The sequence below is a fragment of the Mobula birostris genome, chromosome 1 (assembly GCF_030028105.1).
Source record: "Mobula birostris isolate sMobBir1 chromosome 1, sMobBir1.hap1, whole genome shotgun sequence".
In the NCBI taxonomy this organism is placed as follows: Eukaryota; Metazoa; Chordata; class Chondrichthyes; order Myliobatiformes; family Myliobatidae; genus Mobula; species Mobula birostris.
The window spans coordinates 42,069,437-42,091,632 of NC_092370.1; the positions used below are offsets into that span (position 1 = coordinate 42,069,437).

At 39.3% G+C, this 22,196-nt stretch overlaps 1 protein-coding gene across 8 annotated transcripts in view; it reads left to right on the plus strand.

Moving 5' to 3' along the window:
• The window catches only part of unm_hu7910 (un-named hu7910), a 203,341-nt gene that overhangs the window by 15,630 nt on the left and 165,515 nt on the right, over positions 1 to 22,196 (plus strand). Inside the window, exon 1 of one of the 8 annotated variants that reach the window (XM_072254518.1) lies at positions 11,618 to 11,773. The exons of the other annotated variants lie outside the window; for them this stretch is intronic. Within the exon in view, the coding sequence (XP_072110619.1) occupies positions 11,746 to 11,773 (28 nt within the window). The 5' untranslated portion in view covers positions 11,618 to 11,745. Of the gene's footprint in view, positions 1 to 11,617; positions 11,774 to 22,196 lie in introns of those variants that run through there. 8 annotated transcript variants of the gene reach the window in all.

The following is a 22,196-nucleotide window of genomic DNA, read 5'->3' on the forward strand; positions in this document are numbered from 1 at the left end:
TTCCTGGGCTTTTTAATATTAAACAGGTTGAATCATTTCAATACAAGAGTCGAGAGGTAGATACAAGTACAGGTATGTATAATGAATGATTGTCATTGAAATAGAAAAGATGTCTATAGCAGACAAAACTTTAAATGCTAGTGTTCACTGTACATAGTATCCATACTGTACATAGTGGCCATAGTATCATGCTAGTCTTCCTCTGTATATAATATTGAGCTGCATTGTCTACTTGGTTTGCAGAAGGGCATGCTGCACAACACCAGCTCACTTCTTGTTTCCTGTGATATTGGTTGACATGAGAGAAGGGTGTTGATGTGCAATTTTCCTTTTAAGAGGAACCATGTGGAGAGCATGTTTATTAGTAATCTTTTATCATTCAGCAGATACATGTGCAAATGTTGATCTTTAATTTCACTGGATTACAGATCACCTGACATTTGGTCTGTTGTAGTATTTATTTGCATAATTAGGTCTTGGAATTTGAATCCCATGTTCATTTTTATTCAAATCATGTTGAGTCCAAAGGGTAGATAAGCAGGAATTTTAAAAACAACTCAGCATTATCTTGTATAATTTATGTTTCTTGCGCACATGAAAATATGCGCAAGAAACATAAATTATACAAGATAATGCTGAGTTGTTTTTAAAATTCCTGCTTATCTACCCTTTGGAAATAATTAATTTTGTTTTAAAACTAACAAATTGTCAAGAGCAGTCTCAGTGGCAAAACATTTTTTAAATTTAAAATCTTGAATAGAGCCTTTATGGGGGAGTTTAAAAACTTATACATGGCCAAAGAGGGAATATCTATTTTTTTTTGCTGAGAAATATTTACTTCTATCTGACAATTTAACCAACATGTCTAACTTGTCTAGAGGTATGCACTCTTTATTGCATGTGACTTTGAGCAGCTTATAGCCTGAGGTATACAGCACAGATGATCAACTTTAATCATTTTGGATCACAGTCATTAAAGCCATTAAAGATGGGATGAATTTAGCAGCAAGATCTTTCGGTATGGTTAGTGAGTTAAACATTATTTTTCCCTTGTGATAAGGAGCACCTAAATATTTAAAATCTATGGCAGTCAAATGGTATTTGGTGATGAGAATCAAGTAATTATTTTTTCTAACTGGATGACTTAGAACCATGGGAGAAATGAACTTTCACTAATTAATGCTGACAGTTTGGTATTTCACTGAACAAATGCATCCTGAATGATATTGTATTTGACCTTGGCACTTAAACACAGGTTTCATATTGATGCAAATATACCAATAAACTATGTAATCATTTTGCCTAATAACACTGTGATGAGTTATTAAGTATTTTAGTTTTTAATTATTGATTCTTCATCTTGGCACAGAACCTGTGCATCAACACTGCTACAAGCTCATCTGGAGTTGTGTGCCTTCCTAGCGAAGACTATGACTGGTAATCTGAGAATGGCATGTAGTTGAGTTTTATTATTTTTACTGTTGGTGTTTAGTGTTCATAGCTATGAATGTTGGAGGTGAATTTGTGTGCCTGCATGCTGCCTTTTTTTCTGTTGCTGTGCTTTTTCTCTCCCCGTGTTTTCTCAGCACCTTGCAAGTCCTGCACAAGTAAGACCTTCTTGAACTGAAATGCAAGCGTTTGTTATGAAATTGTTCTGTTAACTAATTGAAACATGATGTGATGTGTTATTTTTATTTTAAAGTTTTTGTTTTTTTTTGTGTAGCATTGCTAATATTTTGGTTGTTGTGAAGGTGGTATTTGTTTTAATTCATGAACTTAATCGAGATTTTAAGCCAGGTATATTTTGTACTGAACTTTGCATGAATGCATTCTTAAATAATTTTTGAATACTATACAGATTTTTGGAAAAGGCATATGGGTAGTGATTCAGTTTTTTTTAGTACAATTACCTGTTTACAATTTTTATAGGATAAAAATTTGGTATGTAAAATTGAACTGCTGGAAGAACTTGATGTGCTGGGCAGCATCTGTAGCGAGACCTGAACAATTGTCTGTCCATTTCCCTCTGCTGAGGCAGCTTCATCCACTGAGTTCCTCCAGCAGCTCACTCGTTTTTTGCTCCAGATTCTAGTATCTGCAGTCTCTTGTGTTTCCATGTTTAATTTTCTTTGTTTTTTCATGATTCCACTGTATATTAAAAATAAAATTTCAACCTGAGTGCAGTTAGTGCATTGCTCAGTGTTTTCTGTTAAGTGAATTATTAATTATTGCTGCCTGATGTGTTTCAAATGTTACTAGCCAAGTATGGAGAGAGAGAGAAAACTACATCCATTTCTTCGTCCATTTCTTTCGTCAGCAACCTGGACTGTGATCTTCCTTAGATTTTAAGATCTCTGCTATTAGATGTTGGATTGCATAAGCCAAAGGGTCTTTTCATGTTCTGTATGACTTTATAACTATAGATCTTCCCTGACTAATTTGCATATCCAAGCTATTAATTTATTTTTCAATTACTATTACTGAACTAAGATATTTGAATGTTCTGCACCAACTTAAAAACCCTTTCCCGAAAGAGGCATGATAACCTTTATTGACTACAGCTCGGCATTCAATACCATCATTCCCTCAAAACTAATCAATAAGCTTTAAGACCTTGGCCTCATTACCTCCATTGTGCAGCTGCATCTCGGATTTCCTCACTTGCAGACCCCAGTCAGTTCGGATTGGCAATATCTCCTTCACAATGTCCGTTAGCACAGGTGCACCAAAAGGCTGTGTGCTTTGCCCCCTGCTCTACTTGCTTTGTGATTGGAGATAAGCACCACTCCAATGCCATATTTTAAGTTTGCTGGTGACACTGTTGTTATAGCTCAGCATTTAATACCATCATTCCCACAGTCTTGATTCAGAAGTTGCAGAACCTGGGCCTCTGGGCCTCTGTACCTCCCTCTGCAATTGGATCCTCGACTTCCTAACCAGAAGACCACAATCTGTGTGGATTGGTGATACATATTCTCCTCACTGACGATCAACACTGGTGCACCCCAGGGGTGTGTGCTTAGCCCACTGCTCTACTCTCTATATACACATGACTGTGTGGCTAGGCATAGCTAAAATAACATCTATAAATTTGCTGACGATACCACCATTGTTGGTAGAATCTCAGGTGGAGTCGAGAGGGCGTACAGGAGTGAGATATGCCAACTAGTGGAGTGGCGCCACAGCAACAACCTGGCACTCAACGTCAGTCCGACGAAAGAGCTGATCGTGGACTTCAGGAAGGGTAAGATGAAGGAACACGTACCAATCCTCATAGAGGGATCAGAAGTGGAGAGAGTGAGCAATTTCGAATTCCTGGGTATCAAAATCTCTGAGGATCTAACCTGGTCCCAACATATCGATGTAGTTATAAAGAAGGCAAGACAGTGGCTATACTTCATTAGGAGTTTGGAGAGATTTGGCATGTCAACAGATACACTCAAAAACTTCTATAGTTGTACCGTGGAGAGCATTCTGACAGGCTGCATCACTGACTGGTATGGAGGGGCTACTGCACAGGACTGAAAGAAGCTGCAGAAGGTGGTAAATCTAGTCAGCTCCATCTTGGGCACTAGCCAAAGTACCCAGGACATCTTCAAGGAGCGGTGTCTCAGAAAGGCAGAGTCCATTATTAAGGACCTCCAGCGCCCAGGGCATGCCCTTTTCTCACTGTTACCATCAGGTAGCAGATACAGAAGCCTAAAGGCACACACTCAGCAATTCAGGAACAGCTACTTTCCCCTCTGCCGTCTGATTCCTAAATGAGCATTGAACCCTTGGACACTAGCTCACTCTTTTTTTAATAATGCACTATTTCTGTTTTTTGCATGTTTTTAAATCTATTCAGTATACATTTACTATAATGTTTACTTTTTTTTCCTCTTTTCTCTATTATGTGTTGCATTGAACTGCTGCTGCTAAGTTAACAAATTTCACATCACATGCCAGTGATAATAATTCTGATTCTGATCAAAGGTGGTGCCAAATCAGTATAAAGAGGGAGATTGGAAAATTTGGCTGACGGGTGCACAGCAACAACCTGTCACTCAATATCAGCACGAACAAGGAACGGATTATTGACGTCAGGAGGAAGAAACCGGAGGTCTATGAGTCATTCCTCAGTGGAGATTCAAAGATTGAGAGGGACAGCAACTTTAAATTCCTTGGTGTTGTCATGTCCTGCCCCAGTACATAAAGTGCAATTATTCACAGTTCAAAGTAAAATTTATTATCAGAGTACAAACATGTCATCACATACAATCCTGAGATTCTTTTTCTGCGGAGTATTTAACCATTCTATAGAACAGTAACTAAACATCAGGAACTGTAAACAATCTCTGCAAATGCAGATAATAAATAAATAGCAATAAATAACAAGCATGAAATAACAAGATAAAAGAGTCCTTAAATGAGTGTAGCTATCCCCTTTTGTTCAAGAGCCTGATAATTGAGGGGTAGTAACTGTTCTTGAATCTGGTGGAGTGAGTCCTGAAGCACTTGTGGCTTCTGCCTGATGGCAGCAGTGAGAAAAGACCATGGACTGGGTGGTGAGGATCTTCGATGTTGCTTTTCTATGGCAATGTTTGATGTAGATGTGCTCAATGGTTGGGAGGGTTTTACCTGTGAAGTACCAGGCCGAATTCACCACCTTTTGTAGGATTTTCCACTCAAAAGGCATTGGTGTTCCCATACCAGGCCGTAATGCAGCCAGTCGGCACGCTTTCCACCACACATCTATAGAAGTTTGCCAAGGTTTTTGGATGAGATGCTGAATCTCCGCAGACTCCTGAGGATGTAGAGGCGTTGTTGTGCTTTCTTCGCAATTATGTTTATGTGATGGTCCAGGACAGGTCTTCTGAGACCGTGACACCCAGGAATTTAAAGGTTTTGATCCTCTGATGATTACTGGCTCATGGACTTCTGGTTTCCCTCTCCTGAAGTCTTCTATCAGTTCTTTGGACTTATTGATATTGAGTTGAGAGATTGTTGTTATTACACCACTCAGCCAAATTTTCAGTCTTACTCCTGTATGCTGATTCATCATCACCTTTCGTAGAGCCCATAACAGTGGTGTCATCAGCAAACTTGAATATGGTGTTGGAGCTGTACTTAGCTAAACAGTCATAGGTGTAGAGCAGTGAGCTAAGTACACATCCCTGTGGAGCTCCTGTGCTGATGGAGATTGTGGAGGAGATGTTTTTGTCTATTCAAACTGACTGAGGTCTACAACTGAGGAAATCCATGATCTAATTGCACAAGGGGGTATTGTGTCCCTGGTCTTGGAGTTAACTGATTAGTTTTGAGGGGATGATGGTGTTAATGCCAAGTTATTATCGATAAAAAAACATCCTGGTGTATGCATCTTTGCATACTTAATTATTGAAGAAAGCGCAACAGTGCCTCTACTTTCTTTGGAGTTTGCGAAGATTCGGCATGACTTCAAAAACTTTGACAAACTTCTATTGATGTATGGTGGATAGTATATTGACAGGCTGCATCCCAGCCTGGTATGGAAACACCAATGCCCTTGAATGGAACATCCTACAAAAAGTAGAGGATACGGCCAAGTCTTTCATGGCTAAGACCCTCCTTGCCATTTGAGGACATCTACATGGAGTGCTGGCACAGGAAAGCAGCATCCATCATCAAGGACCCCCACTACACAGGGCATTCTCCTCACTGCTGCCATCAGGCAGAAGGTACGGGAGCCTTAGTACCACCACCACCAGGTTCAGGAGCAGTTATTAACCATCCGGCTGTTGAACTAGTGTGGGAAAACTTAACTTGTTATTACCGAACTACTCCCACAACCTACGTGCTCACTTTCAAAGACTCCTCATCTTGTTCTTGAAAATTATTGCTTATTTATTCATTATTATTTTATATTCCTAATTTGTATTTGCACTGTTTATCTTTTTCTCATTGGTTGTTTATTCATCCTCTTAGGTGCGATCTTCCATTGATTCTATTAAAATCTCAGAGTTATATATGGGTGACATATCTACTTTGAACTTCCCTCAAACCATTTAGTTCTTGAATCAACCGGCACAAAGTAGAAGAGGTGGGGGTGTGGTGTGTTAGTAGGTGGAGGTGTTGATCAGCCTTGCTGCTTGGGGAAAGTAACTGTTTTTGAGCCTGGTGGTCCTGGCATGGATGCTGCGTATCCTCCCTGAAGGGAGTGGGACAAACAGTCCATGAAAAGTGTGGGTGGGATCTTTCTCAATGTTGCTGGCCTCCTCCTGCCACCTTTCTGAATACATGCCCTTGATGCTGCTGGTGGTTTTGTGTTGGACAGTTGTTGCAGAAGAGCCTGAAAGCAGGCCTCAAGTATGGCAACATTATGACCACTTAGCACTAAAATTACTTTTTTTTTCTAATTGTGTTCTTAATTGTTTAAAAAGTATAATTAATGTTTTTCTTGTGAATGGTACTTGTAATACTATGTACCTGCGATGCTGTTGCAGGTAAGCCTTTCATTGCATCTCTGCATGCACTTACTTGTGCACTTGAGAACTAACTGAATTTGGATTTTGACAACTAACCAGTGAATGAGAGGCCATTAGCATAATGTTTATCACAATTGCTGAGTACTTTCATTATTTTGACTGGAAAAGGTTTTCCTCATTTACTTGTCTAGAATAATTTTAAACTCCTATCTCCTTTAATGATCTGTTTGCTCAGTGAGAACAGATCCAAATTCTCTAATGTATCTACAGAACGGAGCCTTTCCTCAGCTAGATCAGGTTACATCTTCTCCTGATATCCTGAAACATGAGGTGCAGTTTTGCACTTGATGGTCCTGCTGGGACCTGACCACATTTTCCCAGGGTTAACATAACCATAAGCTAAATAAATAGTATAAATACAAAATAATACTTTTACTACAAACCTGCAGATGCTGGAAATCCAAACAACACACATAAAATGCTCAAGGAACTCAGCAGGCCAGGCAGTACACATGGAAAAGAGTAAGGTGAACATTTTGGGCCAAGACCCTTCATCAGGATCCTGATCCTTGATGAAGGGTCCCGGCCTGAAACGTCGACTGGTTTCTCTTTTCCATAGGTTCTGCCTGCCATGCTGAGTTCCTCCAGCATTTTGTGTAATACTTTTACCAGAAGGCTTTTCATATGGGGAGCAAGGACATGGCAGACCAATTGAATAATTACTTTGGTTCTGTCTTCACAAAGGAGGACATAAATAATCTTCCAGAAATAGTAGGGGACAGAGGGTCCAGTGAGATGGAGGAACTGAGCGAAATACATGTTAGTAGGGAAGTGGTGTTAGGTAAATTGAAGGGATTGAAGGCAGATAAATCCCCAGGGCCAGATGGTCTGCATCCTAGAGTGCTTAAGGAAGTAGCCCAAGAAATAGTGGATGCATTAGTGATAATTTTTCAAAACTCGTTAGATTCTGGACTAGTTCCTGAGGATTGGAGGGTGGCTAATGTAACTCCACTTTTTAAAAAGGGAGGGAGAGAGAAACCGGGGAATTATAGACCGGTTAGCCTAACGTCGGTGGTGGGGAAACTGCTGGAGTCAGTTATCAAGGATGTGATAACAGCACATTTGGAAAGCGGTGAAATGATCGGACAAAGTCAGCATGGATTTGTGAAAGGAAAATCATGTCTGACGAATCTCATAGAATTTTTTGAGGATGTAACTAGCAGAGTGGATAGGGGAGAACCAGTGGATGTGGTATATTTGGATTTTCAAAAGGCTTTTGACAAGGTCCCACACAGGAGATTAGTGTGCAAACTTAAAGCACACGGTATTGGGGGTAAGGTATTGGTGTGGGTGGAGAATTGGTTAGCAGACAGGAAGCAAAGAGTGGGAATAAACGGGACCTTTTCAGAATGGCAGGCGGTGACTAGTGGGGTACCGCAAGGCTCAGTGCTGGGACCCCAGTTGTTTACAATATATATTAATGACTTGGATGAGGGAATTAAATGCAGCATCTCCAAGTTCGCGGATGACACGAAGCTGGGTGGCAGTGTTAGCTGTGAGGAGTATGCTAAGAGGATGCAGGGTGACTTGGATAGGTTGGGTGAGTGGGCAAGTTCATGGCAGATGCAATTTAATGTGGATAAATGTGAAGTTATCCACTTTGGTGGCAAAAATAGGAAAACAGATTATTATCTGAATGGTGGCTGATTAGGAAAAGGGGAGGTGCAACGAGACCTGGGTGTCATTATACACCAGTCATTGAAAGTGGGCATGCAGGTACAGCAGGCGGTGAAAAAGGCGAATGGTATGCTGGCATTTATAGCGAGAGGATTCGAGTACAGGAGCAGGGAGGTACTACTGCAGTTGTACAAGGCCTTGGTGAGACCACACCTGGAGTATTGTGTGCAGTTTTGGTCCCCTAATCTGAGGAAAGACATCCTTGCCATAGAGGGAGTACAAAGAAGGTTCACCAGATTGATTCCTGGGATGGCAGGACTTTCATATGAAGAGAGACTGGATGAACTGGGCTTGTACTCGTTGGAATTTAGAAGATTGAGGGCGGATCTGATTGAAATGTATAAGATCCTAAAGGGATTGGACAGGCTAGATGCAGGAAGATTATTCCCAATGTTGGGGAAGTCCAGAACGAGGGGCCACAGTTTGAGGATAGAGGGGAAGCCTTTTAGGACCGAGATTAGGAAAAACTTCTTCACACAGAGAATGGTGAATCTGTGGAATTCTTTGCCACAGGAAACAGTTGAGGCCAGTTCATTGGCTATATTTAAGAGGGAGTTAGATATGGCCCTTGTGGCTACGGGGGTCAGGGGGTGTGGAGGGAAGGCTGGGGCGGGGTTCTGAGTTGGATGATCAGCCATGATCATAATAAATGGCGGTGCAGGCTCGAAGGGCCGAAATGGCCTACTCCTGCACCTATTTTCTATGTTTCTATGTTTCTATATGGATCAAAGGTTTACACTGGATATATGCTTGAGTGTCTCTGTTCCTGCATCCCTTTTAAAATCTTTTTCTTCCAAGTTGTACCCCTTCCAATTTGGCCTGTTATATTGTTTTTCATCCTGAGTTGATAACAATGATCAGTCTTATTGTTAGCTAATAGTACAATTCAAATACCCAAACTTTGAAGTTTTACCATAAGTAGTAATCATTGTTTTTGTATCCAGCTATCATGCTGAAGTTTGCAGAATACATCCCAGAGTGCAGAAATCACTGTTTGTCACCATTCTGCTTCCTCTCCTGTAGTTCTACTAATCAGCCTATTACGTGATTTTTTTTTTCCCCAAGTGCTTTTTTTAAAAGTCCATTTATAGAACTATTGTGTTGGTCCAATAGCCATTTGTGTTATTTTATTAAACATCAAACACCCATTCTCTCTGCATCATGACTCAGAAGTTGAAATGGTTATTTTGATGCATCTGGTCTCTTTGCCAAAAAGGAAAGAACTGATGAAAAGGTATAAAAGTCTAGGTGGTTGAGGGTAGATTGTGGCCGGAAATCAGATTTTTGGAGATTATTTGAAATTTGCTTTCAGTTGAGGCACTAAAAGCTCAGCTTTGATTGTAGTTTTGAAATATTGCCCACCTCATCATTTTGGGATATCCCAAAATGTTTTGCAAGCAGTACAGTGCTTTTGAGATATTCACATTGTTCTGTAGGAATCATGAAGGAATTCTCTGTAATATAAACAAGATTGCAGAAGTGCCATATTAGGCAGCTTTTGTGTCAAGGCAATACGATTGCTGTTGCTCAGCTTTTATTAGAACTGGAAAGTTTTATAAGTTTTTATGATTTGGAAAGTGAGGAAACAAAAGGGTTGGTTTTAGATGGGTTTAAAGATGATCAAGTTTCACAAGTAAAGAAACAATTTGTTTGGAAGAGCTGTATAAATATCATATTGTGCTGTTGGCTCCTGGTGCTTGATTTGTGTTCCGTCTAGTCCTCCAGTGCTGATTTTATGGAGTTTTCACCTTCTTTCTGTGGCTGCTTGAATTTTCCACTGAATGCTTCAAATTTTCTTTTAGTTTCCTAAGATGCACTGGTTTGTAGACTTATTGGCTTCTGTGAGCTGAGTGTGGTATAGGTGTGTGATAGGGAAATCAAAGTGGAGTTCAAAATGATAGGATTACAGGGATATAAATGGTAAAATGGGGGTGATAGTATTAACGATGGGCCAAGTGGGCTTGTTCTAATTCATAAAGGTAAGAAATTACCAGCAGTCTGTTGGGGAAATATTGTAAAGTGTTCAATTGAAAGATGAGGTTTTATATTTTTCAAGTTTACTGAGTTTCGTAGAAAAGCTTTAGTGTACTGAGTGTTTTGGGAGGGTGGCAGAGACTGTGAGGTCAGAGTCCTGTTTGTACAGCAATTGTTGTATATTTGTTCCTACTGTGAAAACCGCATAATAAGCAATTTAAACAGAATGCTACTAAATAAATATGATTGTCACATTTTAAGCCGATAGAGTGTTTGATGCTCTAGTTAGCGATAGGAGGGGGGAATTTTAATTTTAAAAAATGCGCACACACAAAAATCTTGCTTGAAGGCTCAAGAGACTGCAGATGCTGGAATCTGGAATTCCACGGAATCATCTCAGGATGCTGGAGGAACTAGAATGAAGTGTCTGCACCCAATGCATTTACTTCCATAGATGCTGCTGACCCACTGAGTTCTACCAGTATCTTGTGTTTAGTACAATGTGTTATATCTCCATTCCTGAAAAATTCAGATTTTGGGGATGATGGGAAAAGCTTGTAAATGGTAGTTCTTTTCACTATGCTCGTAGAGGAAGATGGCTATTCTGGTATGATGGCGAATGAACTGTTAAATGTGGGGGTTTAAGTACTGGTGTGGATTTTCTTGATTTCTCCAACTTCTGGTAGTTTTCTTCCTACCCGGGCCTTGTTTTTAATTCCCCACTCTGGCGCCCTTTTCTCTTCTCTCCCCCCCCCCCCCCCCTTACCTGCCTATCAGCTCCCCCCTGGTGCCCCTCCTTCCCTTTCTGTCATGGTCCACTCGCCTCTCCTATCAGATTCTTTCTTCTCCAGCCTTTTATCTTTTCCACCTAGTACCTCCTAGCTTCTTCATTCACCCCCCACCACCCACCACCTGGCTTCACCTATCACCTTCTAGTTTGTACTCTTTTTCTCCACCCCCCCACCCCCACTCCACCACCTTAGTCTGGCTTCCTTTGTCTTCCCCCTTGCTTTCCAGTCCTGAAGAAAGGTCTCGACTTGAAATGTGACTGTTTATTCATTTCCACAGATGCTGCCTGGCCTGTTGAGTTCTTTGAGCATTTTATGTGTGTTGCACTGGATTTCTAGCATCTGCAGAATCTTGTATTTAAAATTGTTCAGTCACTTGTTTTTGTTAATGATATCTTGCGATCGAATAGCTTTTGAATGATTTATTAAGAGATACAGTACTGGGAAAAATAATGGCACATTTTATTCTTTTGTTCTCAGAGCAGTACCTATCATTGGACAGTGGGTGAATATTAGTGATGACTTTTGCTTGGATAACTTGGACAAGTTTGATGCCAAATAGTTGTCATTCAGTGAGGACTATTTCCATATGAGTGCTTGAAACGGACTCATGGGGAAAACAAACCTAAAAATACTCTGCTCGCAGATTCTGCAGGCTGGTCTCATATCAAGTTATAGCTGAGTTAGCTCTCGACTTCTCCTCTGTGGCTGGAGTCTCAGTTCCATAGTTGTGCATTTCCATTTGCTTTTCTTCATGATTAAATTTAGTAATGTGTGGCCTGCTACTTTATGGAAAATAAATGACTGATACCATGGCAGATGTTTCAGGTAACATTTTAAATTTTGTGTGCAAGTACAGTGGATATTTTGTGGCTTTGATCCTTGTGTACAATTATTATGTTTTAGAACACAAGAATGTTAGACTTGTACTCTGGTATTATAGTGTGTGGTTGAGAAATTAATACATTTCATTTAAGTTTATAATGTCAATGCTGTTTTTTGCTGAATAGTAATAGGCCCATTTCCTATTAAGTTGTGACTAGCGGGCAGTATGCAAATTAGGCTTGCGTTTTCAGACATGCATTAGATTAAAGCTCATGGCTTAAAAAGAGCCAAATTTGATTATTTAATGTTGTCTTTCAGATGACTTGCTCAATTGCAGCATTTGCTTTATCACCACAGATTACAATGCTATGGAGTATTGTACTTGAAAGTCTGGTGTAAATCTGTATTCAAAATAATTTTTACCTTTTTAATTTTTTTTGTCGAAACAGTCTATTTATCATTTCAGTATTCCTTGGGAAGCAGATTGGTATATCTAAGAAGTACTACAGGTGTATTCCTGAACTATTTATAATGAAGAACTTAGAGCTAATCTGGAGGCATTTTCTTGTCACAAAGTGTCTGAAGGAAGTTGTGCCCCTATATGGTCTGGCTTACGTGGAAATATTTTAATTTACATTGCATAGTTTAGTTTTGATTTTGCAAATGACATCCAGTCTAAAAGTACCGAGTTAACTTCTGGTGATAATTTTGCAGCCATCTATGTTTCAGTATAAGCTCCTTGTTTCTGATCTATCCAATGCGGTTTAGTGAATTTGTTTTCTGTGGCTCGAGTCAGTTACTGCTATTAATCTGAAAACTCCTTTTCATACTGATCAAGAATGTGTCTGGATCAGCAAAAAGGACACAATTAAATAATTATCCCCAGCTCAACAAATTACATAGAGCTTTCCAATCATCAGTTTGCTATCTAAATTAAGCTGTCATTTTAGAAAGTAATGAATTTGGAAAGAAAGCTCCATGTAGTGAAATGAAGCTAAATAATGCTGTTGTGCAATGTTGGAGAAATTAGCTATATATGGTCCCTGAAGTGTAACTAAGGGGATGTATTAATTTCATCTTGGTTCAGATGACAAACTGTCCAGTTGATGATCTCAAAGATGGTAAGGAATTTTTTTCAAATGAGAGAGGGTGCCGGAATAGTTCGAGCACTGTTTTGGGGTGAGAGAATTCCGAATTGCAAAGGATTTGATTTAAGAATGTTGGAAATATTAAATATTTTGCAGTTATAAAATGACAGTGAAAAGTTAAAAGGTATGTAGTATTGCTAAAGGGTGTTTTTCATATTTTTATGACCTCAAAACATCCAAAAGTACTATAATGTAGGAAACTATGATGTGGTTTGTAAGTAGCAAACTCTTGCACAGAGTGATGAGAAAATGGCCATTTAATCTGTTTTAGAAATGTTTGGCGAACAATTAAATGTTAATCAGTTTGTTTTCAGAATTTTGTCTTCTGAATTGTTCTATGAGACCTTTGCATTCACTTAGAAGGACAAGTGGGGTCTTGAGTTAAGTGCTCATGTGGACATACTGCACGGTGATGGTGCAGCACTCTTTCATTAGATCAGAATTTGGATTATGTGCTCAAGTCTCCAAAATGGGTCTTGAACCTACAATGTTTTAACTTGGAGGGAAAAAGAGTTGTTTGCCCATCTGAAGCGGTCATAGTTTTCTTGCTTTTTGAGCAAGTGTAAGGTTACAAAAATAGTCTAAATGGAAAAAAATATCTGTTTCCATGCAATAGCGGCCACACCCCGGGCAATGGCTTCGGCAAGCCGGCTAAACCAGGTGAGGGTAGCCAATGGGTCTCAAACCCTCGGTGAGATAGGGAGTTGTCTATCCCAGCATGTGAAGACATCCTCCGGCAGATTGAGCAAACGAGACCAATGGAAGGTCCAACAGTCAAGAAGGCGGTCTCTGCAAGCGTTTTGGAACACCTAGAGCTTGACAAGACACCGAAGATGTCCTGGTCATCCACTGCGCCTAGTCCCATCTCCAGCTGTCTCGACTCTTGTCTTGCCACTGGATCCAGATGGGAATTGGGAAGAGAGAGTGAGGCTGACGCTGTGCAACTCTCCCTCACTTAAATCCAAATTAAGCACTGGTCTCGACACCATCTATAAGCTGGCTGGTGGCTTAGTGGCATCAGCGCTGGACTTCGGGGTGAGAGGTCTCGAGTTCGAATCTGGCCGGCTCCCTTATACGCTCTCCATCTCTGCTGGGTTGAGTGTCGAGCTAGCAACTGGACCTCATAAAAAGTACTAATGGTGTTACGGTCTTCGTCGATGACGATGGACGAACCTTATAGGTGTGTATTTTGCTATAATTTATATTTATGTATATTTGTTATAGCAAAATAACAAATAAATAAAGTAGTGGGTTGGTGTTCATGGGCTCAGTGTCTATTCAGAAATCGGATGGTAGAGGGGAAGAAGCTGTTCCTGAGTCACTGAGTGTGTGCCTTCAAGCTTCTGTACCTCCTTCCTGATGGTAACAGTGTGAAGGGGCATGTCCTGGGTAGTGGGGTTCCTCAGTGATGGATGCTGCCTTCCTAAGGTACTGCTCCTTGAGATACTACAGAGGCAGGTCCCCATGATAGAGCTGATTAATTTTACAAGTGTCTGCAACTTATTTTGATCTTGTACAGTAGGCCCCCCCATATCAAATGGTGATGCAGCTAGTCGGAATGCTCTCCATGCTATATTTGTAGAAATTTTCAAGTATCTTAGTTGACAAACCAAATCTCTTCAAGCTTCTAATCAAATATAGCCACTGTCTTGTCTTTTTTTATATAGCTGCATCAATATGTTGTGACCAGGTTAGGTCCTCAGAGATATTGACACCCAAGTACTTGAAACTGCTCACTCTCTGCACTTCTGACCTCCACTTTCTCCCTCCACTCCCAATGAGGACTGGTTTGTGTTCCCTCATCTTACCCTTCCTGAAGTCCACAGTCAGCTCTTTGGTCTTGCTGACGTTGGGTGCAAGGTTGTTGCTGCGACACCACTGAACTAACTGATGTATCTCGCTCCTGTATGCCCTTGTGTCACCATCTGAAATTCTGCCATCAATGGTTGTATCATCAGCAAATTTATAGATGCTGTTTGAGCTGTGCCTAGCCACATAGTCATGGGTGTAGAGAGAGTATACATCCCTGTGGAGCTCCAGTGTTAATTGTCAGCAAGGTGGAGACATTATTTCCAATCTGCACAGATCATGGTCTTCCTGTTAGGAAATTGAGAATCCAAATGGAGAGGGAGGTACAAACAGCTCGGTTCTGTAGCTTTTCGATTCGGACTGTAGGAATGAGGGTGTTAAATGCTGAACTATAATCAACAAACAGCATCACGACATGGGTATTTGCACTGGCAAATCATAGACTATTCCCCACATCATATTTAAATACCCCAAGTCATGTATTGAAGACAACTTGACTGAATTCAAGTTTCTGAATAAACAGCCAGTTGGCTATGTAATATCAGAAATTGAAGTTAATAATGTGTGTTGTTTGACTATCTTATTGCTCTCTCCAAAGGCCACTTGAGTGTTAGGGCCTGGCATCCTTAACATGCATCTAGCTTTTGATGTTAAGCAGACACGATATTGCTCTACTGTATCCTTGGATCAGAGTATCCAGCTTGCTATCCTGTTTCTCCAAGAAATGGGGGTCAAAATAAAGAAGGGAACTGGAGTCATCTATCTTACACTATCTCGGCAGTGCTTAGCCACCTCAAGGCTAACTTTTCTATGTGTGACTACTGGGTGATACCATTTCAAAGCAAGATAGCGTAGAATTCTCCATCTATGTAAGTATTATTAAATTAGATTTTTGAATCTTGGAGCAATATGAAGGAAATGTGGATGTTAAAGAATTAGAGGGTAACGATTAATTCTTTATTTCCTTTGCTGATACTTATTCACAGTTCCCAAAATGGAGCAGTACTGATAAATTGGTACTCATTTGATTTGGACGCCACTTGGAAAATGTTAACTGTATTTCCTAATTTGATTCATTGTTCTCAGTAACACTTTGTAACGATGTGCCTCAGTTGATCCATCAAGCTTAGTTGTGAATGCCTAGTATACAAAGTTGTATTCAACCTGAAATAACTTTTTTCCCCAGTTGATAATTATATTCCTCTTTCAATATTTTTATTAGTTTCTACATAGAAGAATAGAGTCCAAGAAAGTATATATAAAAGGTCAAAAAAAACTACCAATTACATTATATCTATTCATAATAACAATCTCATTATCCTGTATTCATGTAGGTTAGTCAAAGTTATGTTGAAATATATTAATTTATTACAAAAAAAAGTCTAACTCCTACTAAGATTAAGGAGGAAATAAAGGTAAATGCCTTCTCGTATAATAAAAATTAATAATAGTCAATGTCTAAATTTAAACAACGAATTAAGGGTTTTGAAAATAATTCAGAAAGGGTCTCCACAATGTTTGAAAGTCTTGACAAGATTCAGAAATTGAACAATGAATCTTCTCTAAATCTAAGCATGACATAACATTGCATAACCATTAAGCATGAGTAGATAGATAGATATATTTTATTAATCCCGAGGGAAATTTGGTTTTGTTACAGCCGCGCCAAATTTCCCTCGGGATTAATAAAGTATATCTATCTATCTAGGAGGGGGAGTAGGAGGAGAAACATCTTTCCATTTAAACAAAAGTGCCCTCCTAGCTATAAGAGAGCAACAGGCCAAAATATGTAAATCTGATGTCTTCAGCTTGATATCTTGTCCTGCAACAATACCGAATAGTTGAGAGGATTAGGCTTAAAATTGACTTTGAAAAGTATAGAAAAAGTTTGAAAAACTTCTTTCCAGTATTTTTCAAGACATGGACAGGTCTAAAACATATGTATTAATGAAGCTTCTCCATTATTGCATCTGCCACAGTAGGGAGATATATCTGAATAAAAACGAGATAGCTTATCCTTAGTCATGTGGACTCTATGTACCACCTTAAATTGTATGAGGGAATGGCGAGCACATGGCGATGAAGTATTAACCAGTTTAAAGATTTCATTCCAAGTTTCTTCAGATATTGATGTCTGGAAATCTTGTTCCCAGAGATTCTTAATTTTGTCTAAAGGAACATTCCTTGTCTCCAATAACATACCATAAATATTAGATATTGAACCATTATGAAAAAGTGTCAAATTAAAAATTACGTCTAGTAAGTTCTTACCTGAGCTTACAGGAAATGTGCATAATTGAGATCTCAGGAAGTCTCTGATTTGTAGATATCTTAAAAAAAAAAAAGTGAGTTTTGGATAAGCTATATTTAGCTGACAATTGCTCAAATGAAAAAAGATTTCCTCCAACAAACAGATCCCAAAAACATTTAATACCCAGCCTGTCCCATTCTTTAAAAATTAAATCAGTCATAGAGGGTTTAAAAAAAAATGAGAATAAATGGGACTAGAAAGGGTAAATCTCAATAAACCAGAATGTTTTCTAAATTGTATCCAGATCCTCAGAGTATGTTTAACTATTAAATTATCAGTTAGTTTATTTACAAATAAAGGAAGTGAGGATCCAAGAAGAGAAATAATAGAAAATTTATTAACAGAGTTAGCTTCTAAAGAAACCCATGCCGGACAGTCTACACGATTAATATAATATAGCCAAAATGTAAGATATCGTATATTAGCTGCCTAGTAATAAAACCTAAAATTAGGTAAGGCTAAACCTCCAGACTTTTTAGGTTTTTGAAGATAAACTTTATTTAAATGAGGACATTTATTTTTCCATATGTAGGAGGATAAAATAGATTCAAGAGAGTGAAAAAAGGATTTAGGAATAAAAACGGGTAGAGCCTGAAAAAGATATATAAATTTAGGTAGAATATTCATTTTAATAGAATTAATTCATCCAATCAACAATATTGAAAGAAGTGACCAATTTAATAATATCTTTTTTACATGGTTCAATAACGTAAGAAAGTTTTCTTTAAACAGGTGTTTGTAATTCTTAGTGATTGTTACACCCAAATAAGTAAATTCATTCCTTACAATTTTAAAAAGGAGATTAATATTAATTGATACCAAATGATTTAAAGGAAATAATTCACTCTTATGTAGGTTCAGTTTGTATCCTTAAAACTGGCTAAAACGGGAGAGTAAAGAAAGTACACAAGGTAACGAGGTCTCAACATTAGAGATAAAAAGCAGTATATCATCAGCGTAAAGCGAGATTTTATGGGTGATACCTCTCCTTAAAATACCACAGGTATCATTAGATTCTCGAAAATCAATAGCAAGGGGTTCTAAAGCTAGATCAAAAAGCAAAGGACTCAAAAGACACGCAACACACATCAAAGTTGCTGGTGAACACAGCAGGCCAGGCAGCATCTCTAGGAAGAGGTACAGTCGACATTTCAGGCTTGTCCTGACGAAGGGTCTCGGCCTGAAACGTCGACTGTACCTCTTCCTAGAGATGCTGCCTGGCCTGCTGCGTTCACCAGCAACTTTGATGTGTGTTGCTTAAATTTCCAGCATCTGCAGAATTCCTGTTGTTTGCGACTCAATAGACAGCCTTGTCTAGTTCCGCGGTGAAGTTTAAGTGGTTTGGAATTTTGAAAATTAGTAAGAACCCGAGCAGAAGGAGGTAAATAAAGTCATTTAACCCATTGAATAAGATCTGGTCCAAAATTAAATTTTTCTAAGGTTTTAAATAAATAATTCCATTCAACCGGATCGATGGCCTTCTCAGAGTCTAAGGATATCACACATTCCGATATCTCCTGAGAAGGAGAGTAAGTAACATTTAATGCACGGAGTATATTAAAATGGGAATGTCGGTTTTTAATAAATCCAGTCTGATCATCAGAAATAATAGAAGGTAAAATATTTTCAATCCTATGAGCCAGAACTTTAGAAAGAATTTTGGTATCAACATTGAGTAATGAAATTGACCTATATGAAGAGCATTCAGTTGGATCCTTGTTCTTTTTTAGGATAAGCGAAATAGAAGCTTCATAAAAAGATTGAGGCAAACTACCCAATTTGAAAGAATCCAAAAACACTAAGTGTAACTGTGGTATAATTAATGAAGAAAAAGCCTTAAAATTCTCCAGAAAAGCCATCTGGACCCAGAGCCTTCCCCGAGTGTAATGAACGTATAACCTCAGCGATTTCCTCATAAGAAATGGGTTAATCCATCTGTTTGTTCATCTGTAGTATGCTTGGAACACAATGATTGCAGATAATTGCAAAGTTTTGCATTCAAAGGACTATTTTTTTTTAAAAATGTGAAACAGCTAGATTGAGTGCTGATCCTAATCTTTAGAAGTTGTCCTGATATTTTACAACCTTAGTTACATTGACCCCTTGGCCTATTCCAGTGTCGAAGCCCTACATCATTTGCTGAGTCATTTTGATTATAATGTCTGTTTGATTTGTGCACTAGTTGTACAGGCTGTCTAATGACCTTCATTCACATAAGTAGTTAGAAATGCATAATGTTCACAAAATGAGCTCTAATGGATGAGGGTGGTGGCTAAATTTATATACCAAATTGGATTATTAGCATCATTGCTGGCCTATGTCTTGGAGGACTTAATTGGCAGAATGGATTTCTGAGGGGAAAATCCTCCTCCACGCTCTCCAAACTCAGTTTGTAGAAATAGAGCTTCGTCTTCCACATTTGAGGAGATTCTTAGTTGTTTTGTTTGGCCCTGCTGTGCTCGGTGGGATAGATTTAGAATATGCACTGCAGTTCAAATCAGGCTGTCCATGACCCCACTGTTGCCATCAGTAGCCAAGCAATGCCAAGTGAGTGGAGTTGTGCAGCGATTAGTTGGGATACTGGATCAGAAGCCAGAGCTGTAGAACATAAAGCAATACAGCACAGGAACAGGCAATTTGACCCACTAAGTTGTGGCAAACTAATTAAATTAATGAATCCCAATTCCTTATTTCTCCACATGGTTCATATTCCTCTCTTCTCTACATATTTATATGCCTACCTAAGAGCCTCTTGAAAACCTCTTACAATCACTGTCTCTGCAACCAGCCCTGGGAGCACATTCAAGGCACCCACAACTTAAGCTTGCTCTGCACTTCTGTTTTAAACAACTTCTTCCTCTTCTTTTCCCCCACCACCTCCCCCCAGCTTCTTAAATGAATATCCTCTGTATTAGAGATCTCAATCCTGTGGGTGAAAGATAACAGCAGTCTACTCTAACCATGCTTCCTATAGTTATATAAACTTCTACTGTCAGGGCTCCCTCAGCCTCTGCCGTTCCAGAGAAAATAGCCCTAGTTGTCAGTCAGTTGTAACCTCATGAGTCTGGGCACTGAGAATAGGAGGTGGGACATGATGTTGCAGTTGTACAAGTTGTTGGTTAGACCACGCTTGGTGTACAGTTTTGTTCACCCTGTTATAGGAAAGATGTAGTTAAATGAAAAAGATTTGAGGATGTTCCCAGGACTGGAGGAGGATACAGGGGGAAGTTGGCCAGGCTAGGTCTTCATTCCTTGGAATGTAGGCGACCTTATAGAAATGATTAAAATTCTGAGAAGCATAGATAAGAAGGCTTTTCCCCATGATTGGAGAGACCAAAACTCAGGAGCAAAGATCTAGAGTGAGAAGGGAAAGATTTAAAAGGGACCTGAGGGGCAACTTTTTCATGCAGAATGCTGTGTGTCTGGAACAAGCTGCCAGAGGAAGTGCCTGAGGCAGTTACAGTAATATAATTTAAGAAACTCTTGGATAGGTATGTGGAGGCACTGGGTTTATGGGCTGAACACTGGAAATTGGAAATAGCTGGGTGAGCACCATGGTCAATGGGCTGAAGGGCCTGCAACTGTTTTTGTATTGCTTAGATGGTTCTCCGTATTGCATATTCCTCCTTATTTAGGCACGACCCTGGTAAACCTCTTCTGCATTCTTCCCTCACCTTAATATCCTCACTATAAGGGGGTAACTACAAAAGTTTGTAGAATTGAAAGCAATGCTCCAAATGTAGTCTAAAAAGAGTTTTATTTTTAAAAAAATTCTTAACACCACTTCCTGACTCTTGAATTTACTGCCTCGAGTAAAAAAGGCAAACATGCTGATTGCTCTCTTTACCATTCCATTGACTTACGCAGCTACTTTCAGGGAGCTATTCACTTGTACCCCAAGGTGCCCCTGTACATCAGTGCTGTTAAGGGTCCTACCATTAACTGTATACTTTCCCTTTACATTTGATCTCCCAAAGTACATCACCTCACAATTGCCTGGATTAAACTCCATCTGCCATTTCTTTGCCCATGTCTACAACTCATCTATATTGCATTTCTTCATTTGCTGTTCTTCTACTCCGACCACTATGTGACCAATCTTTGCATCTTCAGCAAACCTAACCCACCACTATCATCTGTTCTCTATCAGCAAACCAATTCTGAATCAGAATCAGTTTATTATCACTGGATTGTGACGTGAAATTTGTTAACTTAGCAGCAGCAGTTCAATGCCATACATAATCTAGCAGAGGGAGAGGAAAAAAATAATAATAAATAAAATAAAACATAATAAACAAGTAAATCAATTATGTATATTGAATAGATTTAAAAGAATGTGCAAAAACAGGAATACTGTATATTTTTTAAAAAGTGAGGTAGTGTCCAAAGCTTCATTGTCTTGCTAAAATATGAATCATTAATCCTATCATTAGTTGAAATCCTATCATAGCAACTGGAAAATTTAACTTAAGTAACTAAAAGATAATAAGAGTAAGGAACTTGTGTATAAGATGATGAGAGGCATTGATCGTGTGGATAATCAGAGGCTTTTTCCCAGGGCTGAAATGGCTGTCACAAGAGGGCACAGGTTTAAGGTGCTGGGGAGTAAGTACAGAGGAGATGTCAGGGATATGTTTTTTATACAGGGAATGGTGAGTGCATGGAATGGGCTGCCGGCAACGATGGTGGAGGCGGATACGATGGGGTCTTTTAAGAGACTCCTGGGTAGGTACATGGAGCTCAGAAAAATAGAGGGTTATGGGTAACCCTAGTAATTTCTACGGTAGGGACATGTTCGGCACAGCTTTGTTGGCCGAAGGGTCTGTATTGTGCTGTAGGTTTTCTGTGTTTCTAACTATGAATCAGCTAAACTATTGCAAGCACCCATCTGAAATGTGCTGCCTTGCCTGTTGAGCTTAAATGCAATCACAGATCCACGATGGTTGGCTGTTAACTGTCTCCTTAGATCAGAGTCAGATGGGAATTGCCAGGTACATTCAGATCCTGTGTTTGAATAGACTTTGTGTAAAGGTCATGATACTGACTTTGATTCAGTGGTTATGTAAAGATATTTCTGGGGTAACAACCGCTGGAACTAAACTGTGCTGACTTGAATGAAACTGCAATAGTGAGTTATTGGGCTTCTCATAACAAAAAC